Genomic DNA, 27,608 nt, shown 5'->3' with positions numbered 1-27,608 from the left:
GGCGGTCAGGGTCCAGTCGTTGACTGACTGACAACTCGAGGAGCAGCGGATGAAGGGCTGCAGAGGAGGGGAGTGTTTAGAGAAGGAGGATATTGATCCACACCTGGTCTATCATGAACTGGAGCCCTTCCTGCTGGTGATATTTGTGTGTGTGTGTGTGTGTGTGTCTGTGTAGGCTCTGACCTCTGCTGTCTGTCGGCTGACGTACTGATGATGATGCTAGCGTGAGAGTCGTCAGAGACACTAAAGCCCCTTTTACAGTCGGGCAGGCTGACAGGTGAGAGCTGGGATAGCCCAGCCATCTCTAACACATTGCTACTGTCAGCCTATAGATGGATGACAACCCACTGGGGCGGCAGAGACCGAGCGAGGGCCTGGAAAAAACACTCTCAAGCTGTGCTTTTTCCTTTTGATGTGTGAGGGGAGCTATGATTCCCTGTTATGACTTCCAGCCCCAAGGAGTCAACTGCCTGCCGGCTGATGTACAAATGAACCAAAATGACTCCTTCAAAATCCAAGCTCGGGGGTCACTTCTTGGTCAGGGGGTGACAGAAAGGTGGCTAACCTGTTGTCTCCGGTGATACAGGCGGCACAAGTACCGGTCGGCTCCTCGTTCTGCTCGTAGTAGTGGGCGTCGACGTGGGCCTCCTCGGCCTTCTTCTTCAGGATCTCCCCGAAGCCGTCGGTGCCGATGCAGCCGAAGAAGGTGGCCACCTTGTGGGGCTTCTGGATCATCCACTGAGAAAGAGGGAGAAAAAAAAAACACACAAAAACAGCAGTTACATAGAGCTCAGTTTGCAAATTATAAGTCTGTTTGTAGGGTCGAGTTCAGCCGAGGCAGATGGCACACAAACTGTAGCTTCACAGCAAACATACTGCTTGTGATATATACACGAGGGCTGCGAGCTGTCGTAAACAACCCGAGACCAATTCCGCTCCACACAGAGCGCACTATTTTCATCCACGCACTCCTTCCTCCCTGTGTGCTAAAAACAGGCTCATCGCCTTATTTACACAAACCCAATAATTCAAGGCTCCATCCTACTTATGCAAACACAGACTCTCTCTCTGTGTGTGTGTGTGTGTGTGGAGAGAGAGCGTGTACCTGCTACCACAGGACTGAACTGCTCGACGGCCATTTTTTCGGCTCTCGGCAGTCCTGATGTACTCAGTGACTTTTACCTGATGAGAGAGGAGAGAGGCGAGGGGGGGGTGGCGGGGCTGTGGGCTGCTCAAATTCTACAGTGCTCATGTTTAACCTCCAAAGATTTATTGACGCTCAGTACGTGCTGCTGTTTGCTCATTTTATTGCAGCCTCCTGTTTTGTTGCTGACGGGGGCCTCTAGTGAATGAGATGTTGCTGCTTTCGGGGATGACCTGTATATGTGTGAAATTAATCATTTCACACGACCAAGTAGCATCTCAGTAGGGGAAGAAAAATGCATTTTCATCACCCCGTCCTGAGATGGCTCTGCCGTTATGTTTTGCACTCGCCAGCCCCCCCCCCCCCCCCCCCCTCTGGTCTCCAGGTAACTAGTTTCGACAGAGAAAGAGAAATAAATAATCAAACGGAAAAAATAAAATTACCCGGGCAGAGATTCATTACTTCGCACGAGGCTCTGGTGAGTTTTCAGTCCAAGGCTGCCAATTTACAAACACAGTGGATCTGGAATGGGTTTTATGGCTTTTACATGGTTTTAAAAAATACAAATAAAATCAGGCTTCTTTTTTCAATATCGGTGTTTTCTATGATTTTTAATGAAAAAGTCTCATCAAATTTCCCATAGCCCAAGGCGATATTTTCAAATTTCAGTTTTTTATGACAAATAGTCCAAAATGTTGGGAGGGAATTAAAGCAATGGTCATGTTTCCGAATGTTTATCAAGTGTTTTTATAACTAAGCAATCAGAGGATTATTTTTGTCAATATAATCAATTAAGCGACAAATCTTTTTTTAGCACTAGTGACCGCAAAATAAACAGTAATAATGCCACATATGCCCGTGGTGTTTAGGTCCATGAGCAGGCCGACCACGTGCCATCTTGAGTCACGGCTCAGTCATCCAGCAGTGCTTCCCCCCCGCCCCCCCCCCCCCCTCTCACTCCCCACCTGGCTGAAACACACAAACAAGTACACACACAACGCGCGCAAATCCACAGCGAGAGCTGACAGAAGCGAGCTCTTCTTCCCTAACCTCTTGCTGCAGGCACCTCACACTTATCAAGGTCACTGGCTCGGGTACACGTCAAGTCCAATCTGATTTTCCCTTCGCAGTGATGAGCTCCGAATCCAAGGTTAGGTGCTGCGGGCTGTAAATAATGACAGCACGGCCCCTCCATTTGCAGGCCTCTCAGGTGGGAATAGAGAGGGCCACTCAGGGGCCCCTGTCCCCATGATGACAGCGTGGTGAATCACAGTGCAACAACTGACCGTCGCCGCCCCAAAGACACACACAGACACACACCATCACCATGATCTGAATTCTCCTGCTTCCTCCCCCTCTCTCTCTGACCGTCGGCTGTACTCTCACTGCCAGCTCAGCTTGTCATTTTACAGGGTCATTAACAGACACATACACACCAACATGAGTACACAGTGCACCCACACAAGGCTGACAAACACACACACAGACACACACACACACACTCACATAAAGAAAAATATTCTCTAGTGCCACAGCAAACTCCCTCCCTTCCTGAAAAAAAAAAACTTCCCCCTGCTTTTGCCAGAAGCTGCTCTCCTCCTCCAATAAACACAAAGCGGCAATAGATAAGAAGAAAATGTCTTCATTATGAGCATGTAAAAAATGTGTCTCCTCCTCTGTGGCGCACAGGAGAGAGGAGTTATATCAATTCATTTCCATCCCCGGCACCCTGCAGACAATCCCTCTCCATTCCCAGATTATGTGAGATAATACCTCCATTATGACAAAAGCGCTATTCGTGGGGTCGCCGAGAGGTCAACCAGCCCTGCGCCGGGTATTCATGCTTAGTCACATCCCAATTATACCGCAGTGGCAGAGGCAGAAATTGGCAAATGTACATCAAGGCGCTTCATTACTGAGGGCCGCTCCAGTGAAATTAAGCAGCAGATGAGACGGAGTGAGATTTGCCCCCAGGTGGCATGTTAGAGAGAGAGAGAGAGAGAAGAGAGGGAGGAGGCTGGGAAGAAAGAGGGAAGCTGAAGAAACATTTTCCGGAAGGTGCTGGGAGCTTGTATCTCGCACGGCAGCTCATGTATATTGACTTAACTAGGGAGAACGCCGGTCCCCATAGATTAACACATTCCCATGATACACAACAGCTACATATCTCTAGGTGCATTAGATACAGGAGGGTAAACCAAATACAAACAAGAGGGAAACACGTCCCTGGAAAGCAGCGGGTGAGAAGCTGAAGGCAAAGCGATGGTAAAGTATACGTTATGTTAAGTGCACAATACATCTCTTTCTGTTTGGCTTCCATTCACCAAACCCCCCCCCCCATCCCACCACTCCCAGCCCCAGCACGCTGGCCCCCAGATAGCTAATAATTATGACATCTCATGGTTGCAAGGGAACCCGCTTGGAGAGCTGACCCAGGCCTGGTCCTCAACCTCCAGCAGCTGCCACTCTTCACTACGGAGGCAGCCGCTTCGCGTGGCAGCTTGACTTGAGCGCTCACTCTGCCATTAGCACTATAAGCTAATACATTCCCCCTGTTACTTTCTGTCTCCTCACTCACTCGCTCGCTGCTGTATATTGATGATGTGGTAATGGGAGCTCTAGCTAGATATTCCCCACTGCAAAAACATTGTCTTGTTTCCAGCCTCCCTCAGGGGTCAATGTATTCTCCTGGAGTTGCTGGGAATCATTTCTGCTCTATTAATGATGCAATTCCAATGCAACTCAGATCTACTGAAGACGCTGCACAGTGGGCTTTGGCGGGGAGTTGACAGATGACGCCAGTCGACAACAAAGCGGCGTCTTCGGCACATCACTGGGACGCCGGCTGGTCGTTACCCGCCTCTCACGCTGCTCGGTTCATCTTTAGAAACAAGGACAGAGGAGAAGTCTCCGCTCTCATCTCCCCGCTTCACCTCACCAGCAAGGCCCTCTTGAGAAGAACATGTCCATGCCTAATGATGGTCACATTAATTACAGGCTTATCAACCCCGGCAAAAATTCAATAAGGCTATTTATAGAGTCCTAAAATAGCAGAGGGCGAGGGCGCTGCACGCCGGGGTGGCCTCCTCTCGCTCTGCAGCCCTTCAGAGCCAGAGGTGAGGGCTGATACCCGTGTTTCTTTTTACTGTGCAGTTAAAAACAACTAGCAAACATCTGTCCATCAGGACCTGTCATGGCGAGTGCTTTTATATAAAGCACGGCAGAGCGGAGGGCCCTCACCACAAGCACCGACATTGATGAGGTCTGGCAGCTTCCATTAAATCACTTTTTCCTGTAAAGTGCCAGGCATCAAAGCAACCGGCAGCGGATTTTTCACTCAATCAGGTAACACACGGCCCCCGCCCCCCGGACCCGACCCACCCTCCTCCATGTCCTCTCAGGGGCCGGAGCCTTCTGGTCAATAACTCCAATCAGTTCAATTTCATGCACAGTTAGCCATGTTGGGGTGCGAGGGCACTGCCCCACGTCAGGGCTGCATATGCTGGTGTCGCTGTTGTTGTTTTTCTTTAATTTTTTTCTCTCTTCCCTGGGAAGGTTGATAAGTGGGGTGGGGACCTGCACTGTGTAAAAGTGGAGACTAGCCAGGGCTAGCATGGCTGTTTTAACTCTGCCTCACCACAGCGGGCTCCCTGCCAAGCCATTAAAAGTCTCTGTGCTCTGCTTCAGTGACACAGCTGAAAGAATAGAGAGGAGGCGAGAGGGAGAGCTGTAAATGATCAACACGATAATGAGCTGATTATCAGTCAAAGGCATGGATAAGCTCTCTCTCCAGTAATTTCCTTTCAGATCAGTCAACCACATTCTCCTCTCTGCAATCAACACTCAAAGGGGAGGCGTGCATGTAGCCCGATGGGAATCTGGCCCAATATCAGCTTCAGATATCCACATCCTCGTTGTCTTCTGATCAGGGCCTGGCGCGTCCCTCGCTGACACACCAGCGTGTTAGGGAGACATGTGTTTTACTACTTTGGTAATGGTTGTTTCACAGTTGTCATGTAGTTTAGGGTTCTGGCTGTAGGGCAGTACCGTGCAGTACTTTGCAGTCTGTAAGTATTTAGTCGGTGTCTCATTTCCTTTCGCCTCGGCACCATTACGACATTAGATTTGGAGTTAGACAACGATTGAGGTCAGCGCGCTGTGGCTCGGTTTTAAAGATCTCAATCAAATTGTTTCCTGCCAGAAATCAGTGTGGATCTTCACTGGAGGCCATGTTGTGCATTATTACAGTGAATTAAGCCATCACAAATTGTTTTGAATAATGTCACCTTTCTGCTGATCCTATTAATCAACCTGATTGTGATATCTCATCAGTCTCCACTTTGATCATTGATGTAAAGTTCACACGCAGGCACGATTTACTTTGAATCAAATAAAAAAACAATTAAAAGCATCAGAGGGGCGATGCATTCACTGCACAGTATATACCCCAATCAGGCTATGCTAATTTCTTTAGAATGTAATTGCCTGTGGCAGCCTGCCATCGTCTAATCTATCCTGCCACAGCTTCACAATGATACAGGATTTCTCTGCACAACATAACAGGTCTAACTTAATGTTGTTGCTTCACTGCAAGGCTGAGGGCAGAGCTATTTGCTCCAGAGCCGCACTCTGTCTCCCTCACACACATATACACAGAAACATATTGAGCGTCTGTTCCACGCAGACTGGCCATTGGCAGCACCGGGAGATAACCCACCCATGTCACTGGCACGTTAAAACATGCATACACATTTATTTTTACCATCCTGTGCAGGCAGGCAGGATTCTGCACAAACTCGGTAGCTCTCCGCTCTGCCCCTCCGAGATCGATCACCTCCAAAAGTTCATCATCTGGAGATACTCTGCCAAACAATATTCCAACCAATTTTGGTGAAGTCATTGATGCACTGTGGAGTTAGTTTGCACACAAACAGAGGTGAAGACAATACCCTGCTCTCTACTATGCTGGCACACAGGCTACAGATCACGTTTACCTTTCTTTTACTTCAGGCAAGTGTAAAAACCTTTTTGATATTTCAGCTCTTGCTGGAGATATAAAATAATATACACAGGAAATGTGTCATTGTCCAAATACTTATGGACTGTACCTGGTACCAACCACATGAAATCTGATAAACAAACAATACAAGAAACTGAACAGAGTGGATGCTTCAAGTGAAGGGGAAATAAACAGTCTGTCTACACTAGACACTAGTACACCCCCCCCCAGGGGAGTGATGTTAGACAACACAAAACAAACGAAGGCAGCCCGCGTGTCCACGTACACATATGTGTGTCACGGACGGGGCGGGGGGTGGAGGGTGGGGAGGTGACAGCTCCCCGGGACAGCCCCCCCCGATGATAAGCATCAAACCTGATGAAGCGCTGACACACTCCATAGGTTCTGATGTTAAACACGACAAGAGTGTCCCCGGCAGTATCTCTGCAGCCTCTTCAGAGAGCTATCGAAGGGCAAGTTCAGTGAGCACACAAAATAAACAGATCTCCACATCCCCCCCCCCCCAGCAAACACAACTCCTAACACATCTCACTGCAGCATCTTCGCGCTGCATAGGAATCAGGGATGTGTCGCTGTCTCCGGGCGCCACGTTCATCTAAAAGAGGAAACACTTGATTTTATATGTTTTTTTGTGGTAGTGGGAGGGGGGGGGGGGGGGGATCTTCTTCATTCCTCACATCCCTTGTTAAACACACAACCTTGATTCTGATTCTGTTGCCTAGGAGGGGTGAATTATTTACAGGATAAACAAGGTGATGTTGTTTCAGTCAGTCAGGAGCCTAACTCCCCCGTCGCGGCAGCAAAGAGGGCCGACGGGTTTACCTGGCAGGCGTGAGAGGCTGAACTCGGATACAGAAGCCATGGGGCGGCTTCACAATGGCGGGTTGTGCAGTGATACCTATCTGTGGGGGGTGCGGCAACTGAGGCTGAGGAGAGAAAATGCCTCCACACCAGATTCATGGGCTGGGAGTCCCAGACTGCTGAGCTGTCCTATTTATCCGCAGAGACAATGGTTGGCTATAAAAGCACACGAGCTGATCTACTGAGTGAGCGTGTGCTACGGACTGGGGGCGGCTGTGTTATTAAGTGATCATAAAGTGGCATTTGTGTTTGCGGGGGTTGTTGCCATACAAGGTTCAGGCGGAGAGATGATGAGGGACCTTTGCAGCTAAAGCCTCTAATCCTATCTGTGGTCTGTGGGCTCCAGCTGGTGGGAGTGCAGCTGTGCGAGGCCCCTGCACAGGTGAACCGGCTCTGACCCCAGTGCTGCCCGCCTCTCCCACAACTCTCCTGTACACAGTATGGTGGATTTCCACGGTGCTTTGATCTCTCGCATGTGGCAGCACCCCCTCCCTCCCTCCCTCCCTCCCTCCCTCCTCCCAGATGCAGTGACAACACTGTTGATCCGTGTTACCCAAGAGAATTTACTTTCTTTTTTTTATACATATGCCAAATGACAGCTTCCCGGTTGCGGGCTTAGCACAGGTCAGGCCCGACTGGATTCAATGTGGCAGGGCGGAAAATTCATTTCAAAACATTAACTGCCGGGAGGAAGTGGCTTGTGATGAGTTGCTTTACTGTGTTAAGTGACAGAATTTACCAACGATCACATGACGATCAGGATCACTCAACAAAAACAAACCCTCCATCCCAGACATTATTAATCCTAATCTCCCGTATCCATCGTCGGATCACTGACACATTTCTATATTGTCCAACATTAATTTGGACATGTACAAAGTAGGTCCCTGAACATAAGCAGCTTAAAAACACGACTGCCACGAATTCAGTCATGCTGCATTATCGCAGCCAAATGTTTATGTTTTTCGTAGAAACTGGGCTAACAACAGCAGGCGCCTCACGTTCATCAGAAACCAGCAGACGAAACAGCTGTGCTCCCAGCTTGACCTCTGACCCCGTCTGCACGTTGGCTGCAAACTGGTCCACATGTTACACACTGGTTTCACTTTGACAGGGACACAATGGGAGGATGTGATTCGACCCCTGGGCGCAGATAGAAAAAAACAACATTCCTAATGTCTGTACACAGGGTGGCGAGTTCCTGCTTATCATATTAGTCATGCTTTTGTGTCCTTTTCTGCAGGCTGAGAGGTTTCTCTTAATGTTACCAGCTGGATCGGTGATGAGCGTCCCCGCTTACTGAGCTCTCGGTTGTAAAGGCAGTTTGTGGCTGATTCTGTGACCGGCCGGCTGCACAGGTAAGCAGAAAATAGCTCTTAGCTCCGGCCTGACCTTGAGCAGGATGCCATTCAATCAGCGAGCTTGCCGCAGTAAAGGCCCTATCATTGCACTAATAGACTGAATCTTCCCCTCTTGCCCGGATCATGGACAATGCATGGATGGCTTCCTCTCCTGCTCGGCGAGTTAAAAGGGCCAATTTATTCAATAAATTAAACAGAGAAAATAAGCCATGATGAAAGAAAACACTGCTGCTGCTCTTGGGCGGATATAGATTCAACCTGTGTAACCGTCTGCACACCTAATTTAATTTCCAGTTTATAGACATAACAGAATTGGAATGACGGCAATTGACAAAACAGTTAAAATGCAAGAGTGAACACACGGTGCTCGTGTTCTCGCTGCCAGGAACGAGCCTCGGAGGTGGAGCTCCTTATCCACGCACCATCATCCAGCTGGAAGCAGGCAGAGTCCACGTAATAAGGAGGAGATTTAAGAACAGTTGCCCGCTTTGAACTTTGGAGGTTGTGCGATCAAATTCCACCTTATCAACTGGCAGCTTAAACAAGTCGTGGTATTTTTCAGGCGGCTTACGGAGCGAGGGGAGAGGAGGAGAACAAGCTGGAGCCGTCATCACGGCTGGCTGCTGCAGTGCATCGTGACAAACAACGGCGAGAGGAAAAAAAAAAAAAACTTGGGATTTATTGCTCTGATAACCTTCCAGATTTCTTGGGCTGGCTGCTGTATGCCAGGCAACTCTGACAGAGTTATGCATCATTAATCCCCATGAACACTGCCAGTGATAAATAATGCTCTACATCCCTATGAAAAATAAGGCGGTTATTACCAAACCATAAAGAATGGTATTCGTATCATCACTCGGAGCAGATAAAAACGTGCAGATACGATGTTTCAAGGTTTCAGCAGCACACTCACGGTGACAGCGAGCAGTAGATTTCTGCTCTCGTCAATGTGCTGTTGGAGAAAGAAATCCCGATAAATAACAGCACTTGAGCCGAGCAAATCAAAGCTCTTTATATCGGCGCCATACTGCTGCAATACCGAGCGAACACTTAAGTTATCAAATACCATTAAGCGCACAATAAACCAGGCTAAATAATAACTTAGCTTCCTAATTGCGATCATGAGCAGCATAGGAGGCTATCAGGTAAAGCCCAACACAAATAAAGTGCGTCTCGTAACCTGTTGCTCGACGCGTTCCCACAAAGGGCAGCTTATTTGGCTCATATGATCATTTCTCAAGGCTCAGACTTGAACACGGTCCAATAAACAGAGTAACACTATATCCCCTACAGGTGTAAATTCTTGGTGGTTGAGCAGCGCAGAGAGAAAACGCGAAGGAACTCCTTCTGATGCGGAGATGTTTCCAGCGCCAGATGCTGTGGGGCCCTCTCCTGTGAGAAACCGGGCGTAGATCACTTACTTTCCTATTGAGGGTTGGAACATAAATCCAAACCCGGCAATAAATCAAATATACATTTTCAGCTCCCCTCACTTTCTCGGGGAACGGCTGCAATAACAATGTCATTCGACTCTGCCTGGTTACCATTAATGCTCTGGATTTCATCCATGTTAACGATTCGGTCCTGCATCCTGTGCGTTTTAACAAACCCGTGCAGAAAAGAGATGGGGAAATATTACTGACCTATTTAACGCTTTGCAGATTAAGAGAAGAAACTGAGGTCTGTGTCAGATGCTCTCTACATACACGGTATTTCCAAATTCTTTTCAAATGGATTTTCCTTGCCAGATATAACACCCCGCGCGCCAATAATGTTAATATAGTGAAACACTGTGGCTGCGACTTTCACATTTCTAGACAGTAAAGTTTCTGAGCCAGAGAGGAGGACAATGCACTCCAGTTAAATCTACCTCGAGTGAAAAATGTGATTTCTATTTAGATATAGTTTTCTGTGCCAACAGGCTTTTCCTTCTGCCAAAAAACTGAATTCGATCTTTCGGTCTATTTTCTCCTTGAAATCACGGTCTCATAATAATCTTTAAAAACTGGGCGTGTGCCAAAAAAACTGATTCACCTAACTCCCTACCCACACTGCCTTTTTACTGGAACGACCACATATCACCGTCTGAGCAGTTTTCGTAACCCAAATAGCATGAGAATCAAATTCATATATTTATTTCACACAGTGTAAACACGCTTTGATTCCAGTGAAACCATAAACCCAAAGCAGGGCACTGGGAGCTGAGGCTGGTTACAGAGGCTGTTTGGAGAGAGCCGCTCTGGGTGAAGCACACTTTACCTTTTAAGCAGAGAGGCAAACCAATTCCAGTGCAGCACCTGCACCTCGTGCCCTGTTGGCTTTGGCAGAGCGGCTTCAATGAGTTCTCAACACTACAGGCCAGTGTGCCTGTAAGAATTTGCACTGACAGACGGCTTTTAGAGAAGAACCAAGGTCACCGCGGCAGAAACGCAGAGCAGAGGATCCGCTCCGAGCCAGGGGGAAGTGTGTGTGTGTGTGTGTCTGTGTGTGTGTGTGTGTGTGTCTGTGTGTGTGTCTCGCTCACACCCTTGAAATGAAAACAATGAGTGCAGAAGGATCCCAAGTTCAATAAACTTATCTCCACTTTGTAGCCTCTGCAGAAACACGATATACGCAGGAGGCTAACAAGCCGCTAACAGGCTGGGCTTTTCTTATGGCACTTCAGCATAAACCAACTGTTTATATAAACTTCCACCGAAGCTAAACAATCCTCCACACGTCTGTCAAGTTCTCAGAATAGAAAAATAGAAGGAAACAGTCTGATAATCTGCACCAAATTAAACAAACTCATAAATGTCAACGCCATGAATATGTCTTGATTGACATTTTAGTGATGAAAAAGAAATTCCTGGAACTGTCTATGGATTCTTCCTCCACCAAGTTTTGTGCAAACAAGTTTCGGGCTTTCTGCATCATCTTACTGACAAAGAAACAACAGTCACAGGTGAATAAACAATCATACTCAGTAGAGTGTTTACTTCTGCCAAGGCCCTGGAGTCCCATTAAATTCAATCAAGCCAAGTTGCACACTTAGATATCTGTGCGTTAGGAATCTGTTATTTCTTGGGCCATGTCCCATCATTCTGAAAAGTTTCGTGGAAATCCATTGTGTAGTTTTTGCTGAAAATCTAACAAACCAACTAACAATCAAACACCTTGATGATGGGGGGTACTTAGAGTAATGGCTGACAATCTAAGTAACATTAATATTGTATTAGGCCACATTCACACTGGCATTATCACTGCATGAAAGAATCTCGCCATTGTCATTGCTTTGGAGATGGGAGGTGAGCTGATGGAAAAAGTTTAATCTGGGTCTGTATCATCTGGCAAAGGCGCTGACCAATCACGTGCATGATTTTGTAACATGAATGTTGTTCTGCTGTTTACTGTGCGATTGTCCAGATGAAATATAAAACTGCTGCTGCCAACGATGACGACCCCCCCCCCCCAGACTTTTAAAACCACTCTGCTGGGTCCTGGCCTTGGAACACATAACTGCCTTCCTCCAACTGGACTTCCCGGATCAGATTTTTATTGCCTCACTGGTATATGAAACAACACAACCCTCCTGTGCTGTTTAAAAACCAGGGTGTTCCCCCCCCCCCTCAGTATGAGCGCCGCCTCAGTGCTATAATGTCACAGGGTGATGCCAGACGTGCTAGCCTGTATCGAGGGGAAATGCAACACAGCTGCCTTCAGAGAGACAGAAAAACACATTGATAAAAACTTGATAACCAGAAAACCTGAAACCGATGAACCCAATAGAGAAGAAAAAATAAAACACAACAAGTCAAATATTGAATAACTACACATGCAAACCTTTTGTTCTTCTCGGGAAAAAAATGCTCTTTGTGCAGCTTGTTGTTCTATCTCTGTGCAAGTTAGCAGGATATCAGAAAAGTCTTGTTAGTGATTACAAAGACGTTTGGTGAGAAGTTGGGCGAAGAGCCAGGGAACAAGTAATCAGTGTCTGGTGAACATCCAGCGACGTGTTAATGGACTTCTTAAAGGATGAGTCTATGTTTTTCAAACTGTCATCGCAGCCCAGTCCCGTTGGTCCCTAATGAAGATATACAGTCTTTTAAACGAGGAGATAGTTTTAGACCATATTACTTTAAGCAGCAAATCAATGCACACTGTGTTTTTACAGTGACTATTTACTGCAGCTAGTGAATGTGAAAATTAACCACAGCGCCCGTGTTCATGGTAAATCTATTTGTAAAGAGCTTTTGTAGTCCATCGACCTCTCAGAGCTCTTTACAATGTGTGTGTCATCCTCTATTCACACACACTCATTCATGCAGTGATTATGTAGCGTCAGGAGCAGGCAGGGGTTCAGTGCCTTGCTCAAGGACACTTTGACATGATGTCTTTTGTATAATGGAGTTCTTTGGCAGGGAGGGATAAGTCAGGTCAGTCATTTTTGTATAGTTTTCGTCTTTTCACTGAACGTATCTTTTATAAGAGACATTATTGCTATTTTCTCAAGATCTATACACATATAAAAGTGTGTATTATTTAAAAAAAAAAACGTTTTAATATTGTTTTCAATAATGGCAACACTTCCAGAAATAGACGACTATGCAGCCATGGCAAAGAAAGAGTTCTCGTTGTTGATTATTTTATTAACACCATTTCAGAAAGGTGTTAGTTCAATTAAATGATGTGTTTTTATAGGCAGTGTTACCTTCTACTTATATACTCTGAGTATTTCTCACATTCTGTCAGCCTCATTTTAAAAATACAGTGTTCGACATTATAAATAAATCCACAAAGCACCCTTTTGTTATCACTATGCACACGGGGTTTCTCGACGTGTGCACGCAAGGAGAATATTTTTCCTAATTGTTAATGATGGGAAAGCCCCAGCAGGCTACTTTAAGAAAAAGGTTGTCGGAGAAATCGCTAACAGCTGCCAGCCACAGGAATTCAGAAATGCCAAACCAGCACTTTGTGATTGGCATAAGGAAGTTACACCCACTTTGTAATAATACGTTTGGCTTCTGGTGAGGTGCCAAATGGGTCGCCGCCAGTGCAGACATGACAGCCTGATCAGATGATTCTGTACAAAAACATCAGGGCAGGGAAAACCGTAATTATTTGTCTGAGGTCGGCCTCAGGTTGCTGTACGGCTCATAAATACAAATGAGACGTAACTTATAGAACAAATCTAATAATAGTGGCTCCACTCAGAAAGTCGTTTTGAGGAACGAGCCTTAATTATAGCTTCACATATTTCCTCACACTTCTCTCTACCCATGTGGCCCTTCTGACAAGGTAATAATGGCACACACACTCACTAATGGAACAAATATTTAATGTTAATTCTTAATAGGAGTAATTTCACGTCATTGTAAACGTCTAATAACTGATTTCAGTACAGTGAAGCAGCGTGATACTGTTGTTGCTCCAGCGATTGCAGTGTTTTAAAGTGAAGCAAAGGAAAGGAGCTAGAGCCTTTCAGAGTAGCTTGGCTCAATCGTACATCTTCCCTGACGCCACCACACCTGCTCAGGTCTGTCTGCTCTGCAGGTGCACCCTGGGTAATTACTCCAGACCCATTTACCCCAAATACATGCTACCGTCTGTTACGTTCCTAAAACCCTCTTGATTTCTTCTTGTTCCTCCTCTATCTCTGTTGACCCACTCCCTCTTCCTGCCTCGGCCCTGTGGCCCTGATGATACATTTACTTTCCATGAATCAATTTCTGAAACTCTGCAATTACCCCGCGCCACGGGGAGTCAGAGGAAATCTATGAGTCAGAGGTGCCGAAGATGCTCAATAGGCCGGCCTGTCACTTCCTGTCTGCCTGCGTCCAGCCCAGTGATAGGTTGGTAAAGATAACGCGGGTCAATAACAAGCATTTGACACAGGAGACAAGTCCAAAAGAGGAGCTACAGTGGGTGGGGACAATAAAATGAAGGAAGAGGGAGAATCCAAGATTATTATACATGTGGATTTTGATGGCATTTCTGAAAATTAAAAACTATATTCGATTCCAAGATATGAGGTATTAAAACTCACTTTTCCCCCTTAAATCCTGCTGCCATCTGCACCACATGTTCTGTCCCACTTTCAAAGTACATTTGGCACAGTACTATAGACTTCCATTGTTCCTGCTGTGGCAGTGAGTAGATAAGAAATCAATATACTCTTCTGCTTTGTTCCAATAGGATACAATACAACAAACTGCTAATCTATAACACCATAGCTGATTAAACTTTACAAATCAACAGCTCTTCACAAAACTATTTTAATTACTAAATACTTTATTCTTATATATATATATATATATTTCAACATTCCACCAACAATGCCCTATTGCACAAATGTTGAAGATATATCAGCTCCAAATATTAATGGGTTCTTCCAGGGAGTCAACCAGGTTTCAAGAAAATCAGTTTGTGGTTCTTGCTTAATCCTGGTAACATACAAACGAACAGTGAAAACATAATCACCTTGGTGGAGTTAACAACCTAAAATAAAACTAAGTACGATACTGTACATTTAAAACCTGCTCAGATGAAGTATGTGCAATTGGAGCCCAGAGATTCATCAGTGTTGTTGTAATTCTAGTTGTGTCCAGATAGAGGATTGTTTAATGGCCCTTTAACAACTTTTTGATGGAGAAAGTAATGCTTCCAAAAGGCCAGGAACATTTTTATTGTGACAAGTGCAGCTGAAGTACCCGAAAGACCCTCGAGACAAAAACTGTGAAATTGCGATATTCTCCCGTTTGTCCCACCGCTACTTTAACAGCGGCTTTCAAGTGGGGAGATTTAATTTCCCTACATGTTTACCTTTGCATCATCCTTGCCGCCTCCTCCTCCTCCTCCTCCTGTAACAATTCTCTCCTCTCCTCCTTCCCAGGAGACAAAGCAGGCAGACGGCTCTAATAAACAGTGGCGTGATGCCTCACAGTGACGGCGTATGCCGAGGCAACCGATGTGATCAATTATCGAGTGGCCGATTCTCTTTAATTAGAGGGTTTAAGTATTGAGTTTGCCTGGGTGGGAAGCTGAGAAGCAGCATGTAAACCAACCTCATTACACTGCAGTGATTCACCTCCAAGGAGCCGTGATCCACGCAGTGTTTACACCATACATTTGTTTCTGTGGTAACATATCGAGTGGAGGAATGGCTCAGTGACAGACCCAGTTCTTCCCCCCCCCCCCCCCCTCCTCCTCTCTCTCCATTTTTTTTTTTTTTCCTTTCACTCTCCCTCCCACTCACTGCTGAAGAGGCTGTCACACTGGTTTGCCTTTTGTTGTGGAGAGTCTAGAGAGGTAGCACAATGTGTCCTAGTTAAAGCAGTGCCCCATCTGCCCGGCATAATTAGACAATTATGCTGGAAGGATCCGTCATTAATTCCTTTGTGGTGGCCAATTTCACACCACAAAGAGGTCTCAGGTTTAGTTTTTCTTTGCACATCTCTGCTCATTTACCACGGCCCCTGTTATCGTCCTCAAGTATTGATACTATGGCAACTTGGGGTGGGAAAATACACTCCTGCCAATATTGACTGGTTTGTATTACTGTAGTGAAAAGGCCAAGGGGAATATTGGCTGCTGTCTTCTGCTGAATAAAAACCAGCAGCTAGAAAACAGCGCTGTGAAAACAGAGGGAGACGCTACACAACAAACAGCCGCGGTTAATGCATCGAGTTCTGAAGTAGGTGCACTGATGAAATATGCATTATGTGGAATGATCGTTGTGTTGCATTGTGGGGCGCATAGATTCATCTGAGCAAGAAAAATCTTTAGCGTTTCTCAAAAGCCACGCTGACCCACTAATACACACTAGATGAATGTGAAATCTAAACTTTTTCAATTAATACACCTTCATTACGTCCATCTGGGATTTGTGAAATGCATGGTTTTTCAGAAATATAGATCTGTTTTAGGGATCAGATCTGGTCTTGATCTCTGGACTTTTCACTTTAGTCCAAAATAACTGGTGTGAAAAGGTGCCTCGGATCACAATTCGGGCAAATGGACCAAAAGTTAAAGAGGTATTCTTGGTCTGGATCAAACTGGACCATGATTCTATTTATTTGCATTGTGAGAAAAAAAATGTTGAGATAGTTCTTACTCTTGGTACAGTTGCAGGAAGTCGGTACAATAGAAGAAAAAAAGTCTGAAGTGTCTCGCAGGAGTATTTTGCCTCCAATAATATCACCTCCTACGATATTACAATAAGGATGAACTACTTGACAAACACAAACACAATGTCGGTATTATCACGAGCCTATTCATTATTCAGCATAAGATGATAGCACATTAACATGCTAATTTTAGCATTTCAGCATGTTGCCTCATATTCTAAATTCAATGCTAGTTTAAGATTGTAACAGTAGCATTTCATTTAGTGTAAATGTGATCTATTGGGATGCTAGGTGAGAACGAGATGTCCATGCTTCACAATCCTTTATCATTACATTTAATACTTGTCAATAAATCTACAGCGCTACTACTGCTGATGGTGTAGACTTAGAGTATAAGGTCAATTTATCACCTTTTAGCAGCTTTGTCCACAACTACTATGAAAGTTTGACTGTGAAACTTGTGCAAGATAAAGGCTGGTGCACTAGAATGGAATAAAATGTTCAGTATTTACTACTTCTGGCCATAACTAAATGTGTTGTGACACAACATCTGGCAATAAAGTTCAGCATTTCCTGTTTTTACTACAAAATAGTAAATGAGTAAAGGAGGGACAGCACCAGACACACACACAGTTAACCAGCCACAACCTTGAAGATTTACACTGAAATAAATGTCTGATAAATGACTGTCACCAAATTAGGTAATTAGGTATTAATGACTGAACCACAGGGACACTGATGAAAGTTGTGATATTTACATATTTGCAGTTTTTACTTTTATAATGGAGTCACAGGAAGTGCAGGATATGTCAGCGAGCTTAGCAGTTAGCGCCGCTTTTAATCAAAAGTGTTTATTAAACAAGGCAACAGTGATTCTCTGCATTCCTTTACAGTGGATCAGTGTGAGATATTGCAGGGAGTAATGAAACAAGACGGAACAGCCGCAGAGAGCTGTCAGTCGCCACCAGTAACTACAGGTGTCGCCAAATCAACCAGGACGGGGGATCTTGCAGATTGTAATTTTAATTACAAGGTCCACCTTGGGTTCTCATCTGCTGCGATGGAGGAACCTGCTGCTTGCCTGAGTACATTTATAAACTCCTTATCAAACATTGGCGTCTCCACATTAACTGTTTCACAGTAGCACTGAGTAACTCAGCTTGAGCGAGACAAGTGGGAAGATGTCTTACAATGTAGCTCAGATCTGATTAGAGCAGTGATCTAATCAGCCATGAATTCATCTGTGAAGACAAGCAGGCAAAGAGAAAATCACCGCAGAGAATTCTGTGTAATTATCAAAAATCTCACAGCGGTACATTAAAATTCTAATTACGACATATTATCTTAATTGCTAAGGAGATGCAAATCAAAACAAGGTTAACGCCGCTCCCTTAACATGCAGGGGCACATTTGGTGGGAACCTCGTCTATATTCACTGAATCAGTTTGACTTGTTCGACACGAGAGGCTGTCATTTGGTAATGCTCCCCCCCCCCCTGCCCCCTCTCTCTTAAGGGCGATAATCCTCGCTGAGAGCACAAGCAGCAGCTCAATCGTGCAACAATAACACGAACAAACATCTAATTGCTTGCGCATTCATTTCCTCATCTTATCAAGCAGAGATGGCGACAGCTTATCGCAAACTTGCCTGAGAAGAACTAACTTCCTCTAAAGCCATGCACCTCCAAAACAGCCTTGTCCTCAGCTCAGAGACAATGCACTTCTCAGACAATCTAAAACCCCCGAAAGGGGGCTTGTAATCCTTCAACTCATCTGGGCACAAAACAAATCACAGGAGCAGGAGATAGTCGATTCGCACACTCGGAAAAGAAATGGTCCAAGAGACACGGCCGAGTGCAGCAAATACAGAAAAACAGAGGGAAAAAAAAAGCTTCTCAAGAAACTGAAAGTCCCATGGTACACAACAAATTGCTCTCCATAAATTGTACCTGACAGGTGCACACTGTAACTCTGCAGACATAAGACAGCTGCATGACAGCCGGCACAAGGGGTAATGGTGACAGGAGAAGAACATGCCATTGAACATGGATTTATGAGCGGGTCCGGGCTGTGGCGATCCATCAGTGAAGTCATGTAGCGTTAAATCCGGTCATGTTTAGGACACGTTTCGAAAAAACATGTTGGACGTGTGCGGAAATGAGCAATTTGCTGCTTCTTCAGCCGAGGGGGAATCTGTTGCCACCCACAAAGTCGATTTTCAGTCTCTTAATTGGAGTAGTTATGCTTTGATAGAGAGCTCCCTTTTCTCCGGAGGTTCTCGCAGTGGGCTAATTACAGTGTGTGGCAGCGTTAAACTAACTGCAGCCATTTCTGAAACATCTGATTCCTGACAGAAAATAATAAACTGGAGGGGCCGACGTTTTCACTTAGAGATTATTGGAGTTTCTGTACCGTTTGGCTTTGGGGACACGGTTACCCACATACTGTAAATTGAGTTTCTCCTTTTTTCACTTTCACACACAAACATACAGTGCAAACACTTTTCTCGCACAGTCCTTTCCCCTGCTGGACAGAAATAAATGGAGACCCCAGGAGTTCCCTTTGGCCCCGGCCCTCGCAGTCTATAACAGAGCCGACAGCTCCGATAGCTCCTGAGAAAGCAAAAGCTGCTCGGGGATCGCTTTACAATTCTCAGGGGCTCGAATAACCTGATCTTGAACTGATCCCGTGCACTGATCCTTTGGTATTGGGTTAGGAACGTGTGAAGGGGCCTGTTGAATGAGCTCGCTGGATATCAACATCCCCGCTCCGTGTTGCTCCAGCCCCGGCAGATTGTTTGACTTGATTAGTCTCTGCCCGAGTGTTAGACTACCCAACGCCGGGCCCTCCAGACACCGGTATCAACGTGTCAGAGGGAAAAGTGCTCTCCCAAGGCTCAAGGTGGAGCCCATTACCCTGAGTGAGAGCACTGTAAGTTAATAGGATTTGCTCCCGATCAAGAGACTGAACTATTTCCTGAGGCTGTTACAGGCCGGAGCACAAAAATAAATGTTCTTTTATTCAAGTCTATTAAAGCATCCCCTCCCTCCAAAAAACCACCAGCACCACCACCACCCAAACCAGTCTGACCCCAACCCTCCTTGCTCTCCTTGTTGGGATATCTGTTATTACTGCAGGAGGTGGTGCTCCCCCTCTTCCGTTCTCCTGTGTGTGTTTTTACTCTCTCTCCCAAGCAGCCAGTAAAAGTAAAAGGTTGGCACTTTTTGTCTAAAGGAGTCATTTGTTCAGGTGAAAATTAAACTTGCATGGTAAGCAGAGCCAGGCCTGCGGTTGGATGGGGGCAGAGGGGATTCCAGATTAATCATATGGACTATACACCGGGAGGATATCCATTGAGGAGTAATTGCCAGGGGGGCTTTGTGTAATATATTCTCCCCATGAGGTAAAACCGTGTAGTAGTGAGAAAGGATAATAGAGTAAGAGGATCATATGAAATGTTTGCTGCTCCAACCTTTAACTCAGAGCTTAACCCTGAACTCCAGCAGTAATTACAGCGTTAATTGCCAACTGATCTGAGGAGGAGGCTCCATCCAGCTCTGCTGCAGATGTCAACAGGGCTTAGGAACTGATCTGAGGTGCAGCGCATCAGGCATCAAGGTGCACCTCTGGATGATAAGCAACACAGAGAGGAAGTGTTCGGTGATTACGTTTACTGTAAAGACCTTGATGTGAATTAATAAATAGATGTTGAATACACTAATTGTAAGTGGCTTGGGATAAAAGCGTCTGCCAAATGACTTTAATGTAATGTAATACTATCTTCCTGGATTTTTAATTGGGACTGAAACACTATGTTTACTATATATCAATGTGTTGACTTTTAAAGTGAATAATATATTAAGCTATTCTGTTGATTTATCCCATTACAAATTTTCTTATCAGATATTCATTTTACAATCAATGGAGCCAATAATTCATGGGAGCTGTTTGTATGTGGCTCACATATTTCGAGAATCGTTCATCTAATCAGCTTCACACTTGGCAGGAGTGTTGTTTATGTCCCAAGTTAGTGCCGTGTCGAATTTGGTGCGATTTGGATCCGTGATCTGTTCAATATTAATACGTTTAGAATAAACAGATGACCAGCGCTCTGCAGCAGCTGCTGCTGGGACTCATCCACGTGACGTGGTCATCGACGAAAACAGCGTCAACAATATCATCACTGAATAATACCTCGATATTTTTTTACATAATACTTTTACCTGGTCAATTCACAAAAAATTCACAAATATATGAAACAACAAAATTAGTTTCTAACAAATCAGTTTCTGTTAAAGTTGATTATTTTATGTAATTGTTTTCTGAATCACTGTAATGTGATATATATATATTATAACGTCGACAAATTAAGTAAAATATGGGTATGTTGGTTGCTTGTCAACTTAGAGTCTGACTGAACACTAATTTGATTAGGATTATGATGATGCGATTAAAAATTTAAAAAGTAGAAAAATATCATTACCATTACTGTCAAATTGATATCAGCCAATGTTCTTCAGCACTTATTTCTTGCCGTACATTTGACTTTAGCATTCATGACAACACACACCTTCAGTTTTGACAACTCACGACAGGCGATAAAGAGCATTAGACTAAATAATAAGCCTGTCAGTGTGGAGAAAAAACAGACATATCTCTTCTGGATTTGTTTAAAACCTTGAGAGAGAATAGAGTCGGTGCATTTCACCACAGATCTGAGCACGGCATCACGCAGGAAGCCTGAACGTCTTCAGTGAGTCAAATAGTTAAGTTGAGCCAGTGCTGCCATAAACCCTGTGGGAGAGCTTGGAATAATCTAGGCGATGTTAATGATGCAATTTATATGTGAGGGGACCGGTGTTTGGCAGGCTCTTTCCGTCTGAGCGGGCTGCACATCCCAGCGAGCTCCCAGCACCCCCTGCTAGATGGAGGGGGTGGAGTAGGAGGAGGATGTCAGAGCCCATGTGAAAAGAGGGAGCGAGCGAAGCACTGATAAGAGCCATTACTATTAGTGTCTGTCTGTCACCTGCTGTGCGTCATCCAGCCTTCTCCCTCTCCACATGCGCCCCCATCCCCGTCGCTCCATCCCCATCCGTTTTCCTGAGGCACATCACTTCAAATTTGCACTCACCTACACATTTTCCCTCCCGTCACAGGTACACTCAGTCGACTTTAAAACCGAGCCAAGCTGCACTCTGAAAAAACTACTGTGAGCCTTGTTTCAAAAACAGTTGTGAATTAGTGGAGGTGCCGACAGCTGCCAGCATTTATTCAGTAAACAAAATAGCTATAGATGAAAAACTGAATTGGCAGAAGGGGGACGCAATATTCTACACACACCGTTTCCAAGCAAACACAAAGCCTAATTTGGTATTTCATTTATTACTTGGCACAAATTCTGCAGCTCCTTAAACTTATGAACTCGGGAGAAATGAACAGTAATTGCAGTCTGTTCTTTATTTTCTTAAAACCTTTTTAACCAAATATTTAAAGCTGTTTTTCTCAGTTGCTATGCAACACTTCAACCACAAGAGTGGGAGCATGCTGAGAATGTGCCAGATAAATACGACTGCCACCGACATTCTGCGGGGAAATATGAGAGAAGGGCATCGTTCAATAATCATATGAACATGTAGAACAGTTGTGTAAAATGCACAATCATCCTTTCATTCAGCACTTACTTGACCTGTGTCAGAGCATGATTCCTAACAAAAGTTAATTTAATGAACCATTGTTTAAAGTCTGAAAGGCATCACTGAGCCATGTGAGCACTTTTTTGTTCATTTCATGTGAATACAAGTGCAAGGATTTAACCGCAGAATCCAGCAACGTGTCAGGCGTACAGAGTGTCCTGTGCAGAATACCACTCTGTAATTTGATGTGCGAAAGCTGCCAGGTATATAGACAACTGCCTGTTTCACAGGTCCTTTCAGATTTCACTCAGAGCTCGCCTGGAGCTCGGGCAACTGTACAACAGCCAAACAAAGAGCAAGCAAGCCAACGGTGCAGCCTTTCTTCCTGAGTCGGGAATCAAGGACTTAAAGCAAGGACACGCTATGCAAGATATCGCGTTCAATTCCACCGCCAGCCTCCGAGGCCGGATGATACACATTGAGTGAGTCTGTCTCTCGAGCCCTCAATGTTAATCAACACTCTTTCCAATGCATACTTATGAGTTACAATCCACTCCCCATGTCTTCCCTTTGGCAGTTTAAATTATGTCGCAAATTTGACGGCAAATTAACTTCGACCGGGACGGTAATATGTCACCTATACAGAAATCGGGGCCATTTCTCACCAGGGTAACTCAAATCGTGCCCATCTGAGAGGAAAATTAAATCAAACTAATTATTTTCCTATGAAAATCTAATTCGAGGAAACAGAGGGAAGGACGGCGTCCTGCGGCGGGGGCCATCAGCTGTTATCAAGTCCCGATGTTGACAAAGCCAAGCATAATTGCCCAGTCAACCTTTATCATTGTGATCACAGAGCAAGAGATTTAATGCACACTAGTATTAGCCGCGACACACAGTCACAATAGAGTTGAGGTGGGAGGAACACGTGTCCCGGAGACAGTGTGCGCTCGTACACACGTGTGTGTAGACGGGAGGTGGATTGTGGAGCCGACGGAGATCTCCCCACTTCATCATTGAGTAAATGGCACCGCAAACGTGAGCCGTGACTTCACAGCTGCCTCATGGCGGGTGACATTGAAGCCCACGCATGAACACATCGCTCATCAAAGCGAATGAGCCGTTCTTCGCTTCCGCTGCTCGTGGCGGGTAAAAAACAATGGCAGCGCGCCCTCCCCCCCCCACACACCCCAAAGAGCACACTTGCACACCTGGAAGGACGAGAATGAGTGGAGATGGGAAGGAGGAAGGAGAGAGAGAGAGAAAGAAAGAAAATCCATTTGGTTCCATGCATCTCTCACAAGAGGCTTAACAGACTGTGACCTTCCGCTGCTTCATAATGGGGGAAAGGAAATGCCGAGACCCTGGTGCCATAAAACGGCTCCGAGCGGGTGCTAACAGTGGTTCCGCAATTAACCTGTCTTAAAACAAACAAGAGGCTTTTGCTTTAACAACAGGCGCATACTTGAGAGGCTTGATTTCTGCGGCGAGGAACTCAAAGGCCCACCAGGGTTCAGGTTTTAATCGGTCATTAGCATGCTCATTCCAGCACAGCTGCGGGCGAGATCTCTGCGGCTACAAGCCCGCTCGGTGTGATCGAAACCCAAAACAAAAAAGGTCTCACGCAGATCCCCGACAAGCCAGAGAAAGGTCGGCCATCAAACGTGTCAACAGCCCTTCAGGTCTCTCTACACACAAAGGATATTTGCCTTGACACTGTATCATGAAGGGTGAGAAGAATGCACGAGAGAGAAAAACAGAACGCGAGAGGGAAAGAGTGAATGCCCTCTTTTAGCGCATAAGCACATCCTCCAGAAAGTTCAGGCACATAGTTTGAACACAAAGAGCTCCACTCTTTCTCCTTAACTGTCCTCTTTTCTCTAAGTGGTACCAGACGTAGGTATTTCTTCATTTAGCTCATTCGAATGGAGGCGAGCTGCTGTTCTCTATTTATTTAACAAAACGAGCTGCAAAAGCCAAACATTAGGTCATGGAATATTTTCACCCGGAGAAATAAGTCAATGCCTTCAATGAGACATCAAACCCAGTTTAAGTATTCCTCTACAAAATATGAGCTGGTGAGGACCTCTCTCTAAGTCAAGTAGTGCAGAGGGGATTTTTTTTTTTTTTTCCTGCTTCTCTAAATACAACTTTTGAACAGCGCGGAGCACATGCGTTTCCAATTAAGAGCTCAGAGCCAACATCCAAGCCTGGGCCCCATTCACCCCTTTTCCACGATTGACCAAGGCTGAGGAAATGTTGAACAGGCATCATAACCATAACAGAGACGGACGATTTCTCAAAAGCTCTAAACAATAATTAAGGCATCACAGTGAATTGATGAGGCAGCGTTCAAGTGCCACGCAAAATCTAAATAAAGAGGAGGGAACATACTTAATCATAACTTTTTGTGACACGTTCACGACCGGAGCACTTACACAAGGCAATTTGTCCCTTTGGTGAACGGCTACAAAGACTGCTTACAGTGCAAAGAAGTAGAATACGTCAGTGGTGCTGATTTGTGGGGATCATAATGAGAATGCACGGTTTACACGAGGCACTTGGAGTAGGATCTACTTCCCTGGCAGAGGCAATAACTCCCTATGAGCCTGTCTCTGCTCAGACTTCAATCTCTGGGCCCCAAGGAGCTGTTGGAGGACTTTGATGTTCTGTCTAAATGAATTGACTGTGCTTCTTGATACAGCCCTCCAGTCAACCGAGTCCCCCCCCCCCCCCCCCCCCCATGGATTCTGTCACCTGTGATAAACACCGTGCGTGCTCAGCGGTACCAAATTCTGGATCACATGCCCACAAAGCCCATAGTTGTTTCCCTCTTCCCCTTTAACTTTGTAAATGCCTGAAATAAATATGATTGTGGTTTCCCGCTGAACTCAATCTGAGGAGAGAGCCCTTTGAAGTGCGGGGCTGAATGTGAGCAAACAACGCTGGGCTGGTTTCTGTTACCTTACAGCGCCACAACATCCGCGAGGTGAGCCTTTATGTCGGATGCCCCTTCAGGGCATGGTGTTTGGTTGAGCCTGGGCAAAGACAACAACCTCCAGCACACTTCTATCATTGCTTTCCCTTCTCCCCCCCCCCGCCCCTTTAGAATCAGAGCCAGGAAGCTCTGAACACAAGCTGACGAGATCTAAACAAGATCTAAAGCTTATCGAGGAGTGCAAAGCTAAAGAAGAGGTACAAGTGTGTTGATGCATCTACCTTGGATCTTTCTAGTTTGTCTGCTTTGAATATGGATAAGCTGTGACAGGAGCCGTAACCCATGAAAGATGAAAACAAAAACAAAAAAGCAATGTCCCAGCACTAAAGATAACGCCCAGCGCAACCAATCGACGACTAGCAAACACCGCTATGGATGATTTAAATCAAAGAGCAGGGCAGAGACAGCGGTTAGAGGAAAACAATACTCATCCATCTAAGCTTCAGCTTGGTCAATTCTCATTTGACTAAATCCAATTACCATTGATTCTGTATCTTCCTAAAGCCAAGGTTTAGGGTTTTCCTTGATAGTGCAGAAATCTAAACTGGGATGAAGCGGTAGTATTTAACCTATTACAGCCTCCGATGAAGCGGCCGGATTGTGGAGGAGAGTACGAGTTCTACTGACGGAGGCATTGATCTTCCCACACCCTGGGTTTTCCCAGCGTGTGCAGCGATTCCAGTGGAAATCCTCTGAACACCTCTCCCTCTCCTCCAGCGGCGATGGCGCTCCCGAGCAAACCTGCCCTGGATCGAGCATCTCATTTAGTCACCGGGCCCTTTGATGTGGATTCAGTGCTGCAGTGCATATCATTCGTGTTTGAAGGTTCAGCTTCCACAATACAGCACGGTTTGAAGTTTCACATACTGCAGGTGCTACAATGTGATAATCTGGGAGCCGGTTATGCATTATACATTTTTCATAAAAGAACACCATCAAGTGAAAGTGAAATGTGGAAAAGTCATCGCTTCAAGGTATATATTGACAGAAACTGTTTGTGAGACTTCTGGGTGTGGGACGAAAACACTCTAGTTATCTTGAGCATTTCGGCATCAGATCTACATCTCCCCTCTGAAGGGGGTAAATATCCAAATAAACAGAGTAGAATAACATTTGACTGGAGTCTGCCGTGCCATTATAAGAGCAATTCAGTTGACTGAATGCTTCTCTCATGGCGCAGAGGCCATGACGGCTCTTTTTCCAGAAAACTCCTGCACTAAGAATCTCCTTCTCCATCTGATTTCCCCAAGGAGTGGCCACGCACCTTGCGGCAGTTTCTTCAATGTCTTGCTAAAAAAAACATGACAAATCCTTGTCAAGGTCTATGTCTTAACGGAGGCAGACCCACTAAACCCATGGCTTTAGCTGCTGTAATGACAAGACACAGAAATAATCCATTTAAAAAAATCTGAGATTACAGTCTTCAAGGCTGGTGTAATTGACTCAATTGGAAAAGTCGTTTTATTTTTTTTAAATTCAACTGCAACAAGCACAAAAGATAAAAATAAATAAATAAGGGGAAGTTGTTGCCGAAAAGAATAAAATCAAATTGGCGGTTACTGTCTGTGAGTGAGTGAAGTCTATGCAAACGCTTCTGATCTTGATAATTAAAGAGTGTTTGTGTGGAGGTGCCGAGCGCCGCGTCTCCTTTTAAAGGATGTTTACTGTCTCCAAAGCATGGAGATGGTGGCAGCCTGAGGGAGCCTGCCTGCTTTCTCTCTCCCTCTCTCCCTCTGTATCCATCTTGTGCTAAATACACACAGAGACACACACATATATATATATACGCGTGCATACACAAGAGCATGTGTACAAATCCGAACTCTACACACTGTACTGGCATGTACAAACAAAAAAACCCACACGGATGTGAGAGAGAGCGAGAGAGAGAGAGAGAGCGAGAGAGTGAGCGAGAGATTTCACAAACATCAGCCTCTCAATTAGCTTCTGCTCTCATTTCTTCCTCGGTAGAGTTATTTTTCAGCTGGATGCTTTTCCTTTGTTTATCGCGAGCAGACCAAAGCCTTATCAGCAGCTAATCACTGCATGTCAAATTCACAGACTTGCTGCAGTCACTTAAAAAACACACACACACACACAAAATAAAAACAAAAGCGGATTCGGAGTGAATAATCGTCTCAAGTTCAGATTGCCATTTTTGATTTGGACAATCACCAATTCCTTTTAGATGCTGGAATCTGTCTCTGAGCCAGGGAGTCGATCAGCGTTTGTTAGATGTAATTTGTTGTGACATGTTAATTGCATCTACTTGTAATTCTCTCTAATTGATGTTTGATATGTCTCAGGAAATTAGGCCAACTAGATAACGCCGCAAATATTATGAATCCCTCCCTGCCTCTCTCTTTCCACGGCAGGTCTGATGAATTCACAACACCTAGAACTGTAATGTGTCAACTTGCTGTGCAGCTATGCTCTGTATTCCCAGGGCTGCCAGGCTGACAAATCTAAGGTTACAAGCACACC

The 27,608-nt window shown here is 45.2% G+C and overlaps 1 protein-coding gene across 2 annotated transcripts in view; it reads right to left on the bottom strand.

Annotated features, from left to right (window-relative positions):
* The window catches only part of adkb (adenosine kinase b), a 100,496-nt gene that overhangs the window by 57,426 nt on the left and 15,462 nt on the right, over positions 1-27,608 (bottom strand). For both annotated transcript variants that reach the window (XM_053414109.1, XM_053414110.1), the window contains exon 5: positions 566-738. In XM_053414109.1, coding sequence (XP_053270084.1) covers positions 566-738 — 173 coding nt within the window. The remainder of the gene's footprint in view (positions 1-565; positions 739-27,608) is intronic.

Source organism: Pleuronectes platessa, chromosome 21 (assembly GCF_947347685.1).
Source record: "Pleuronectes platessa chromosome 21, fPlePla1.1, whole genome shotgun sequence".
NCBI classification, from domain to species: domain Eukaryota; kingdom Metazoa; phylum Chordata; class Actinopteri; order Pleuronectiformes; family Pleuronectidae; genus Pleuronectes; species Pleuronectes platessa.
Note: the sequence above shows the minus strand (reverse complement) of the source record. Positions and strands in the feature narration are given on the sequence as shown.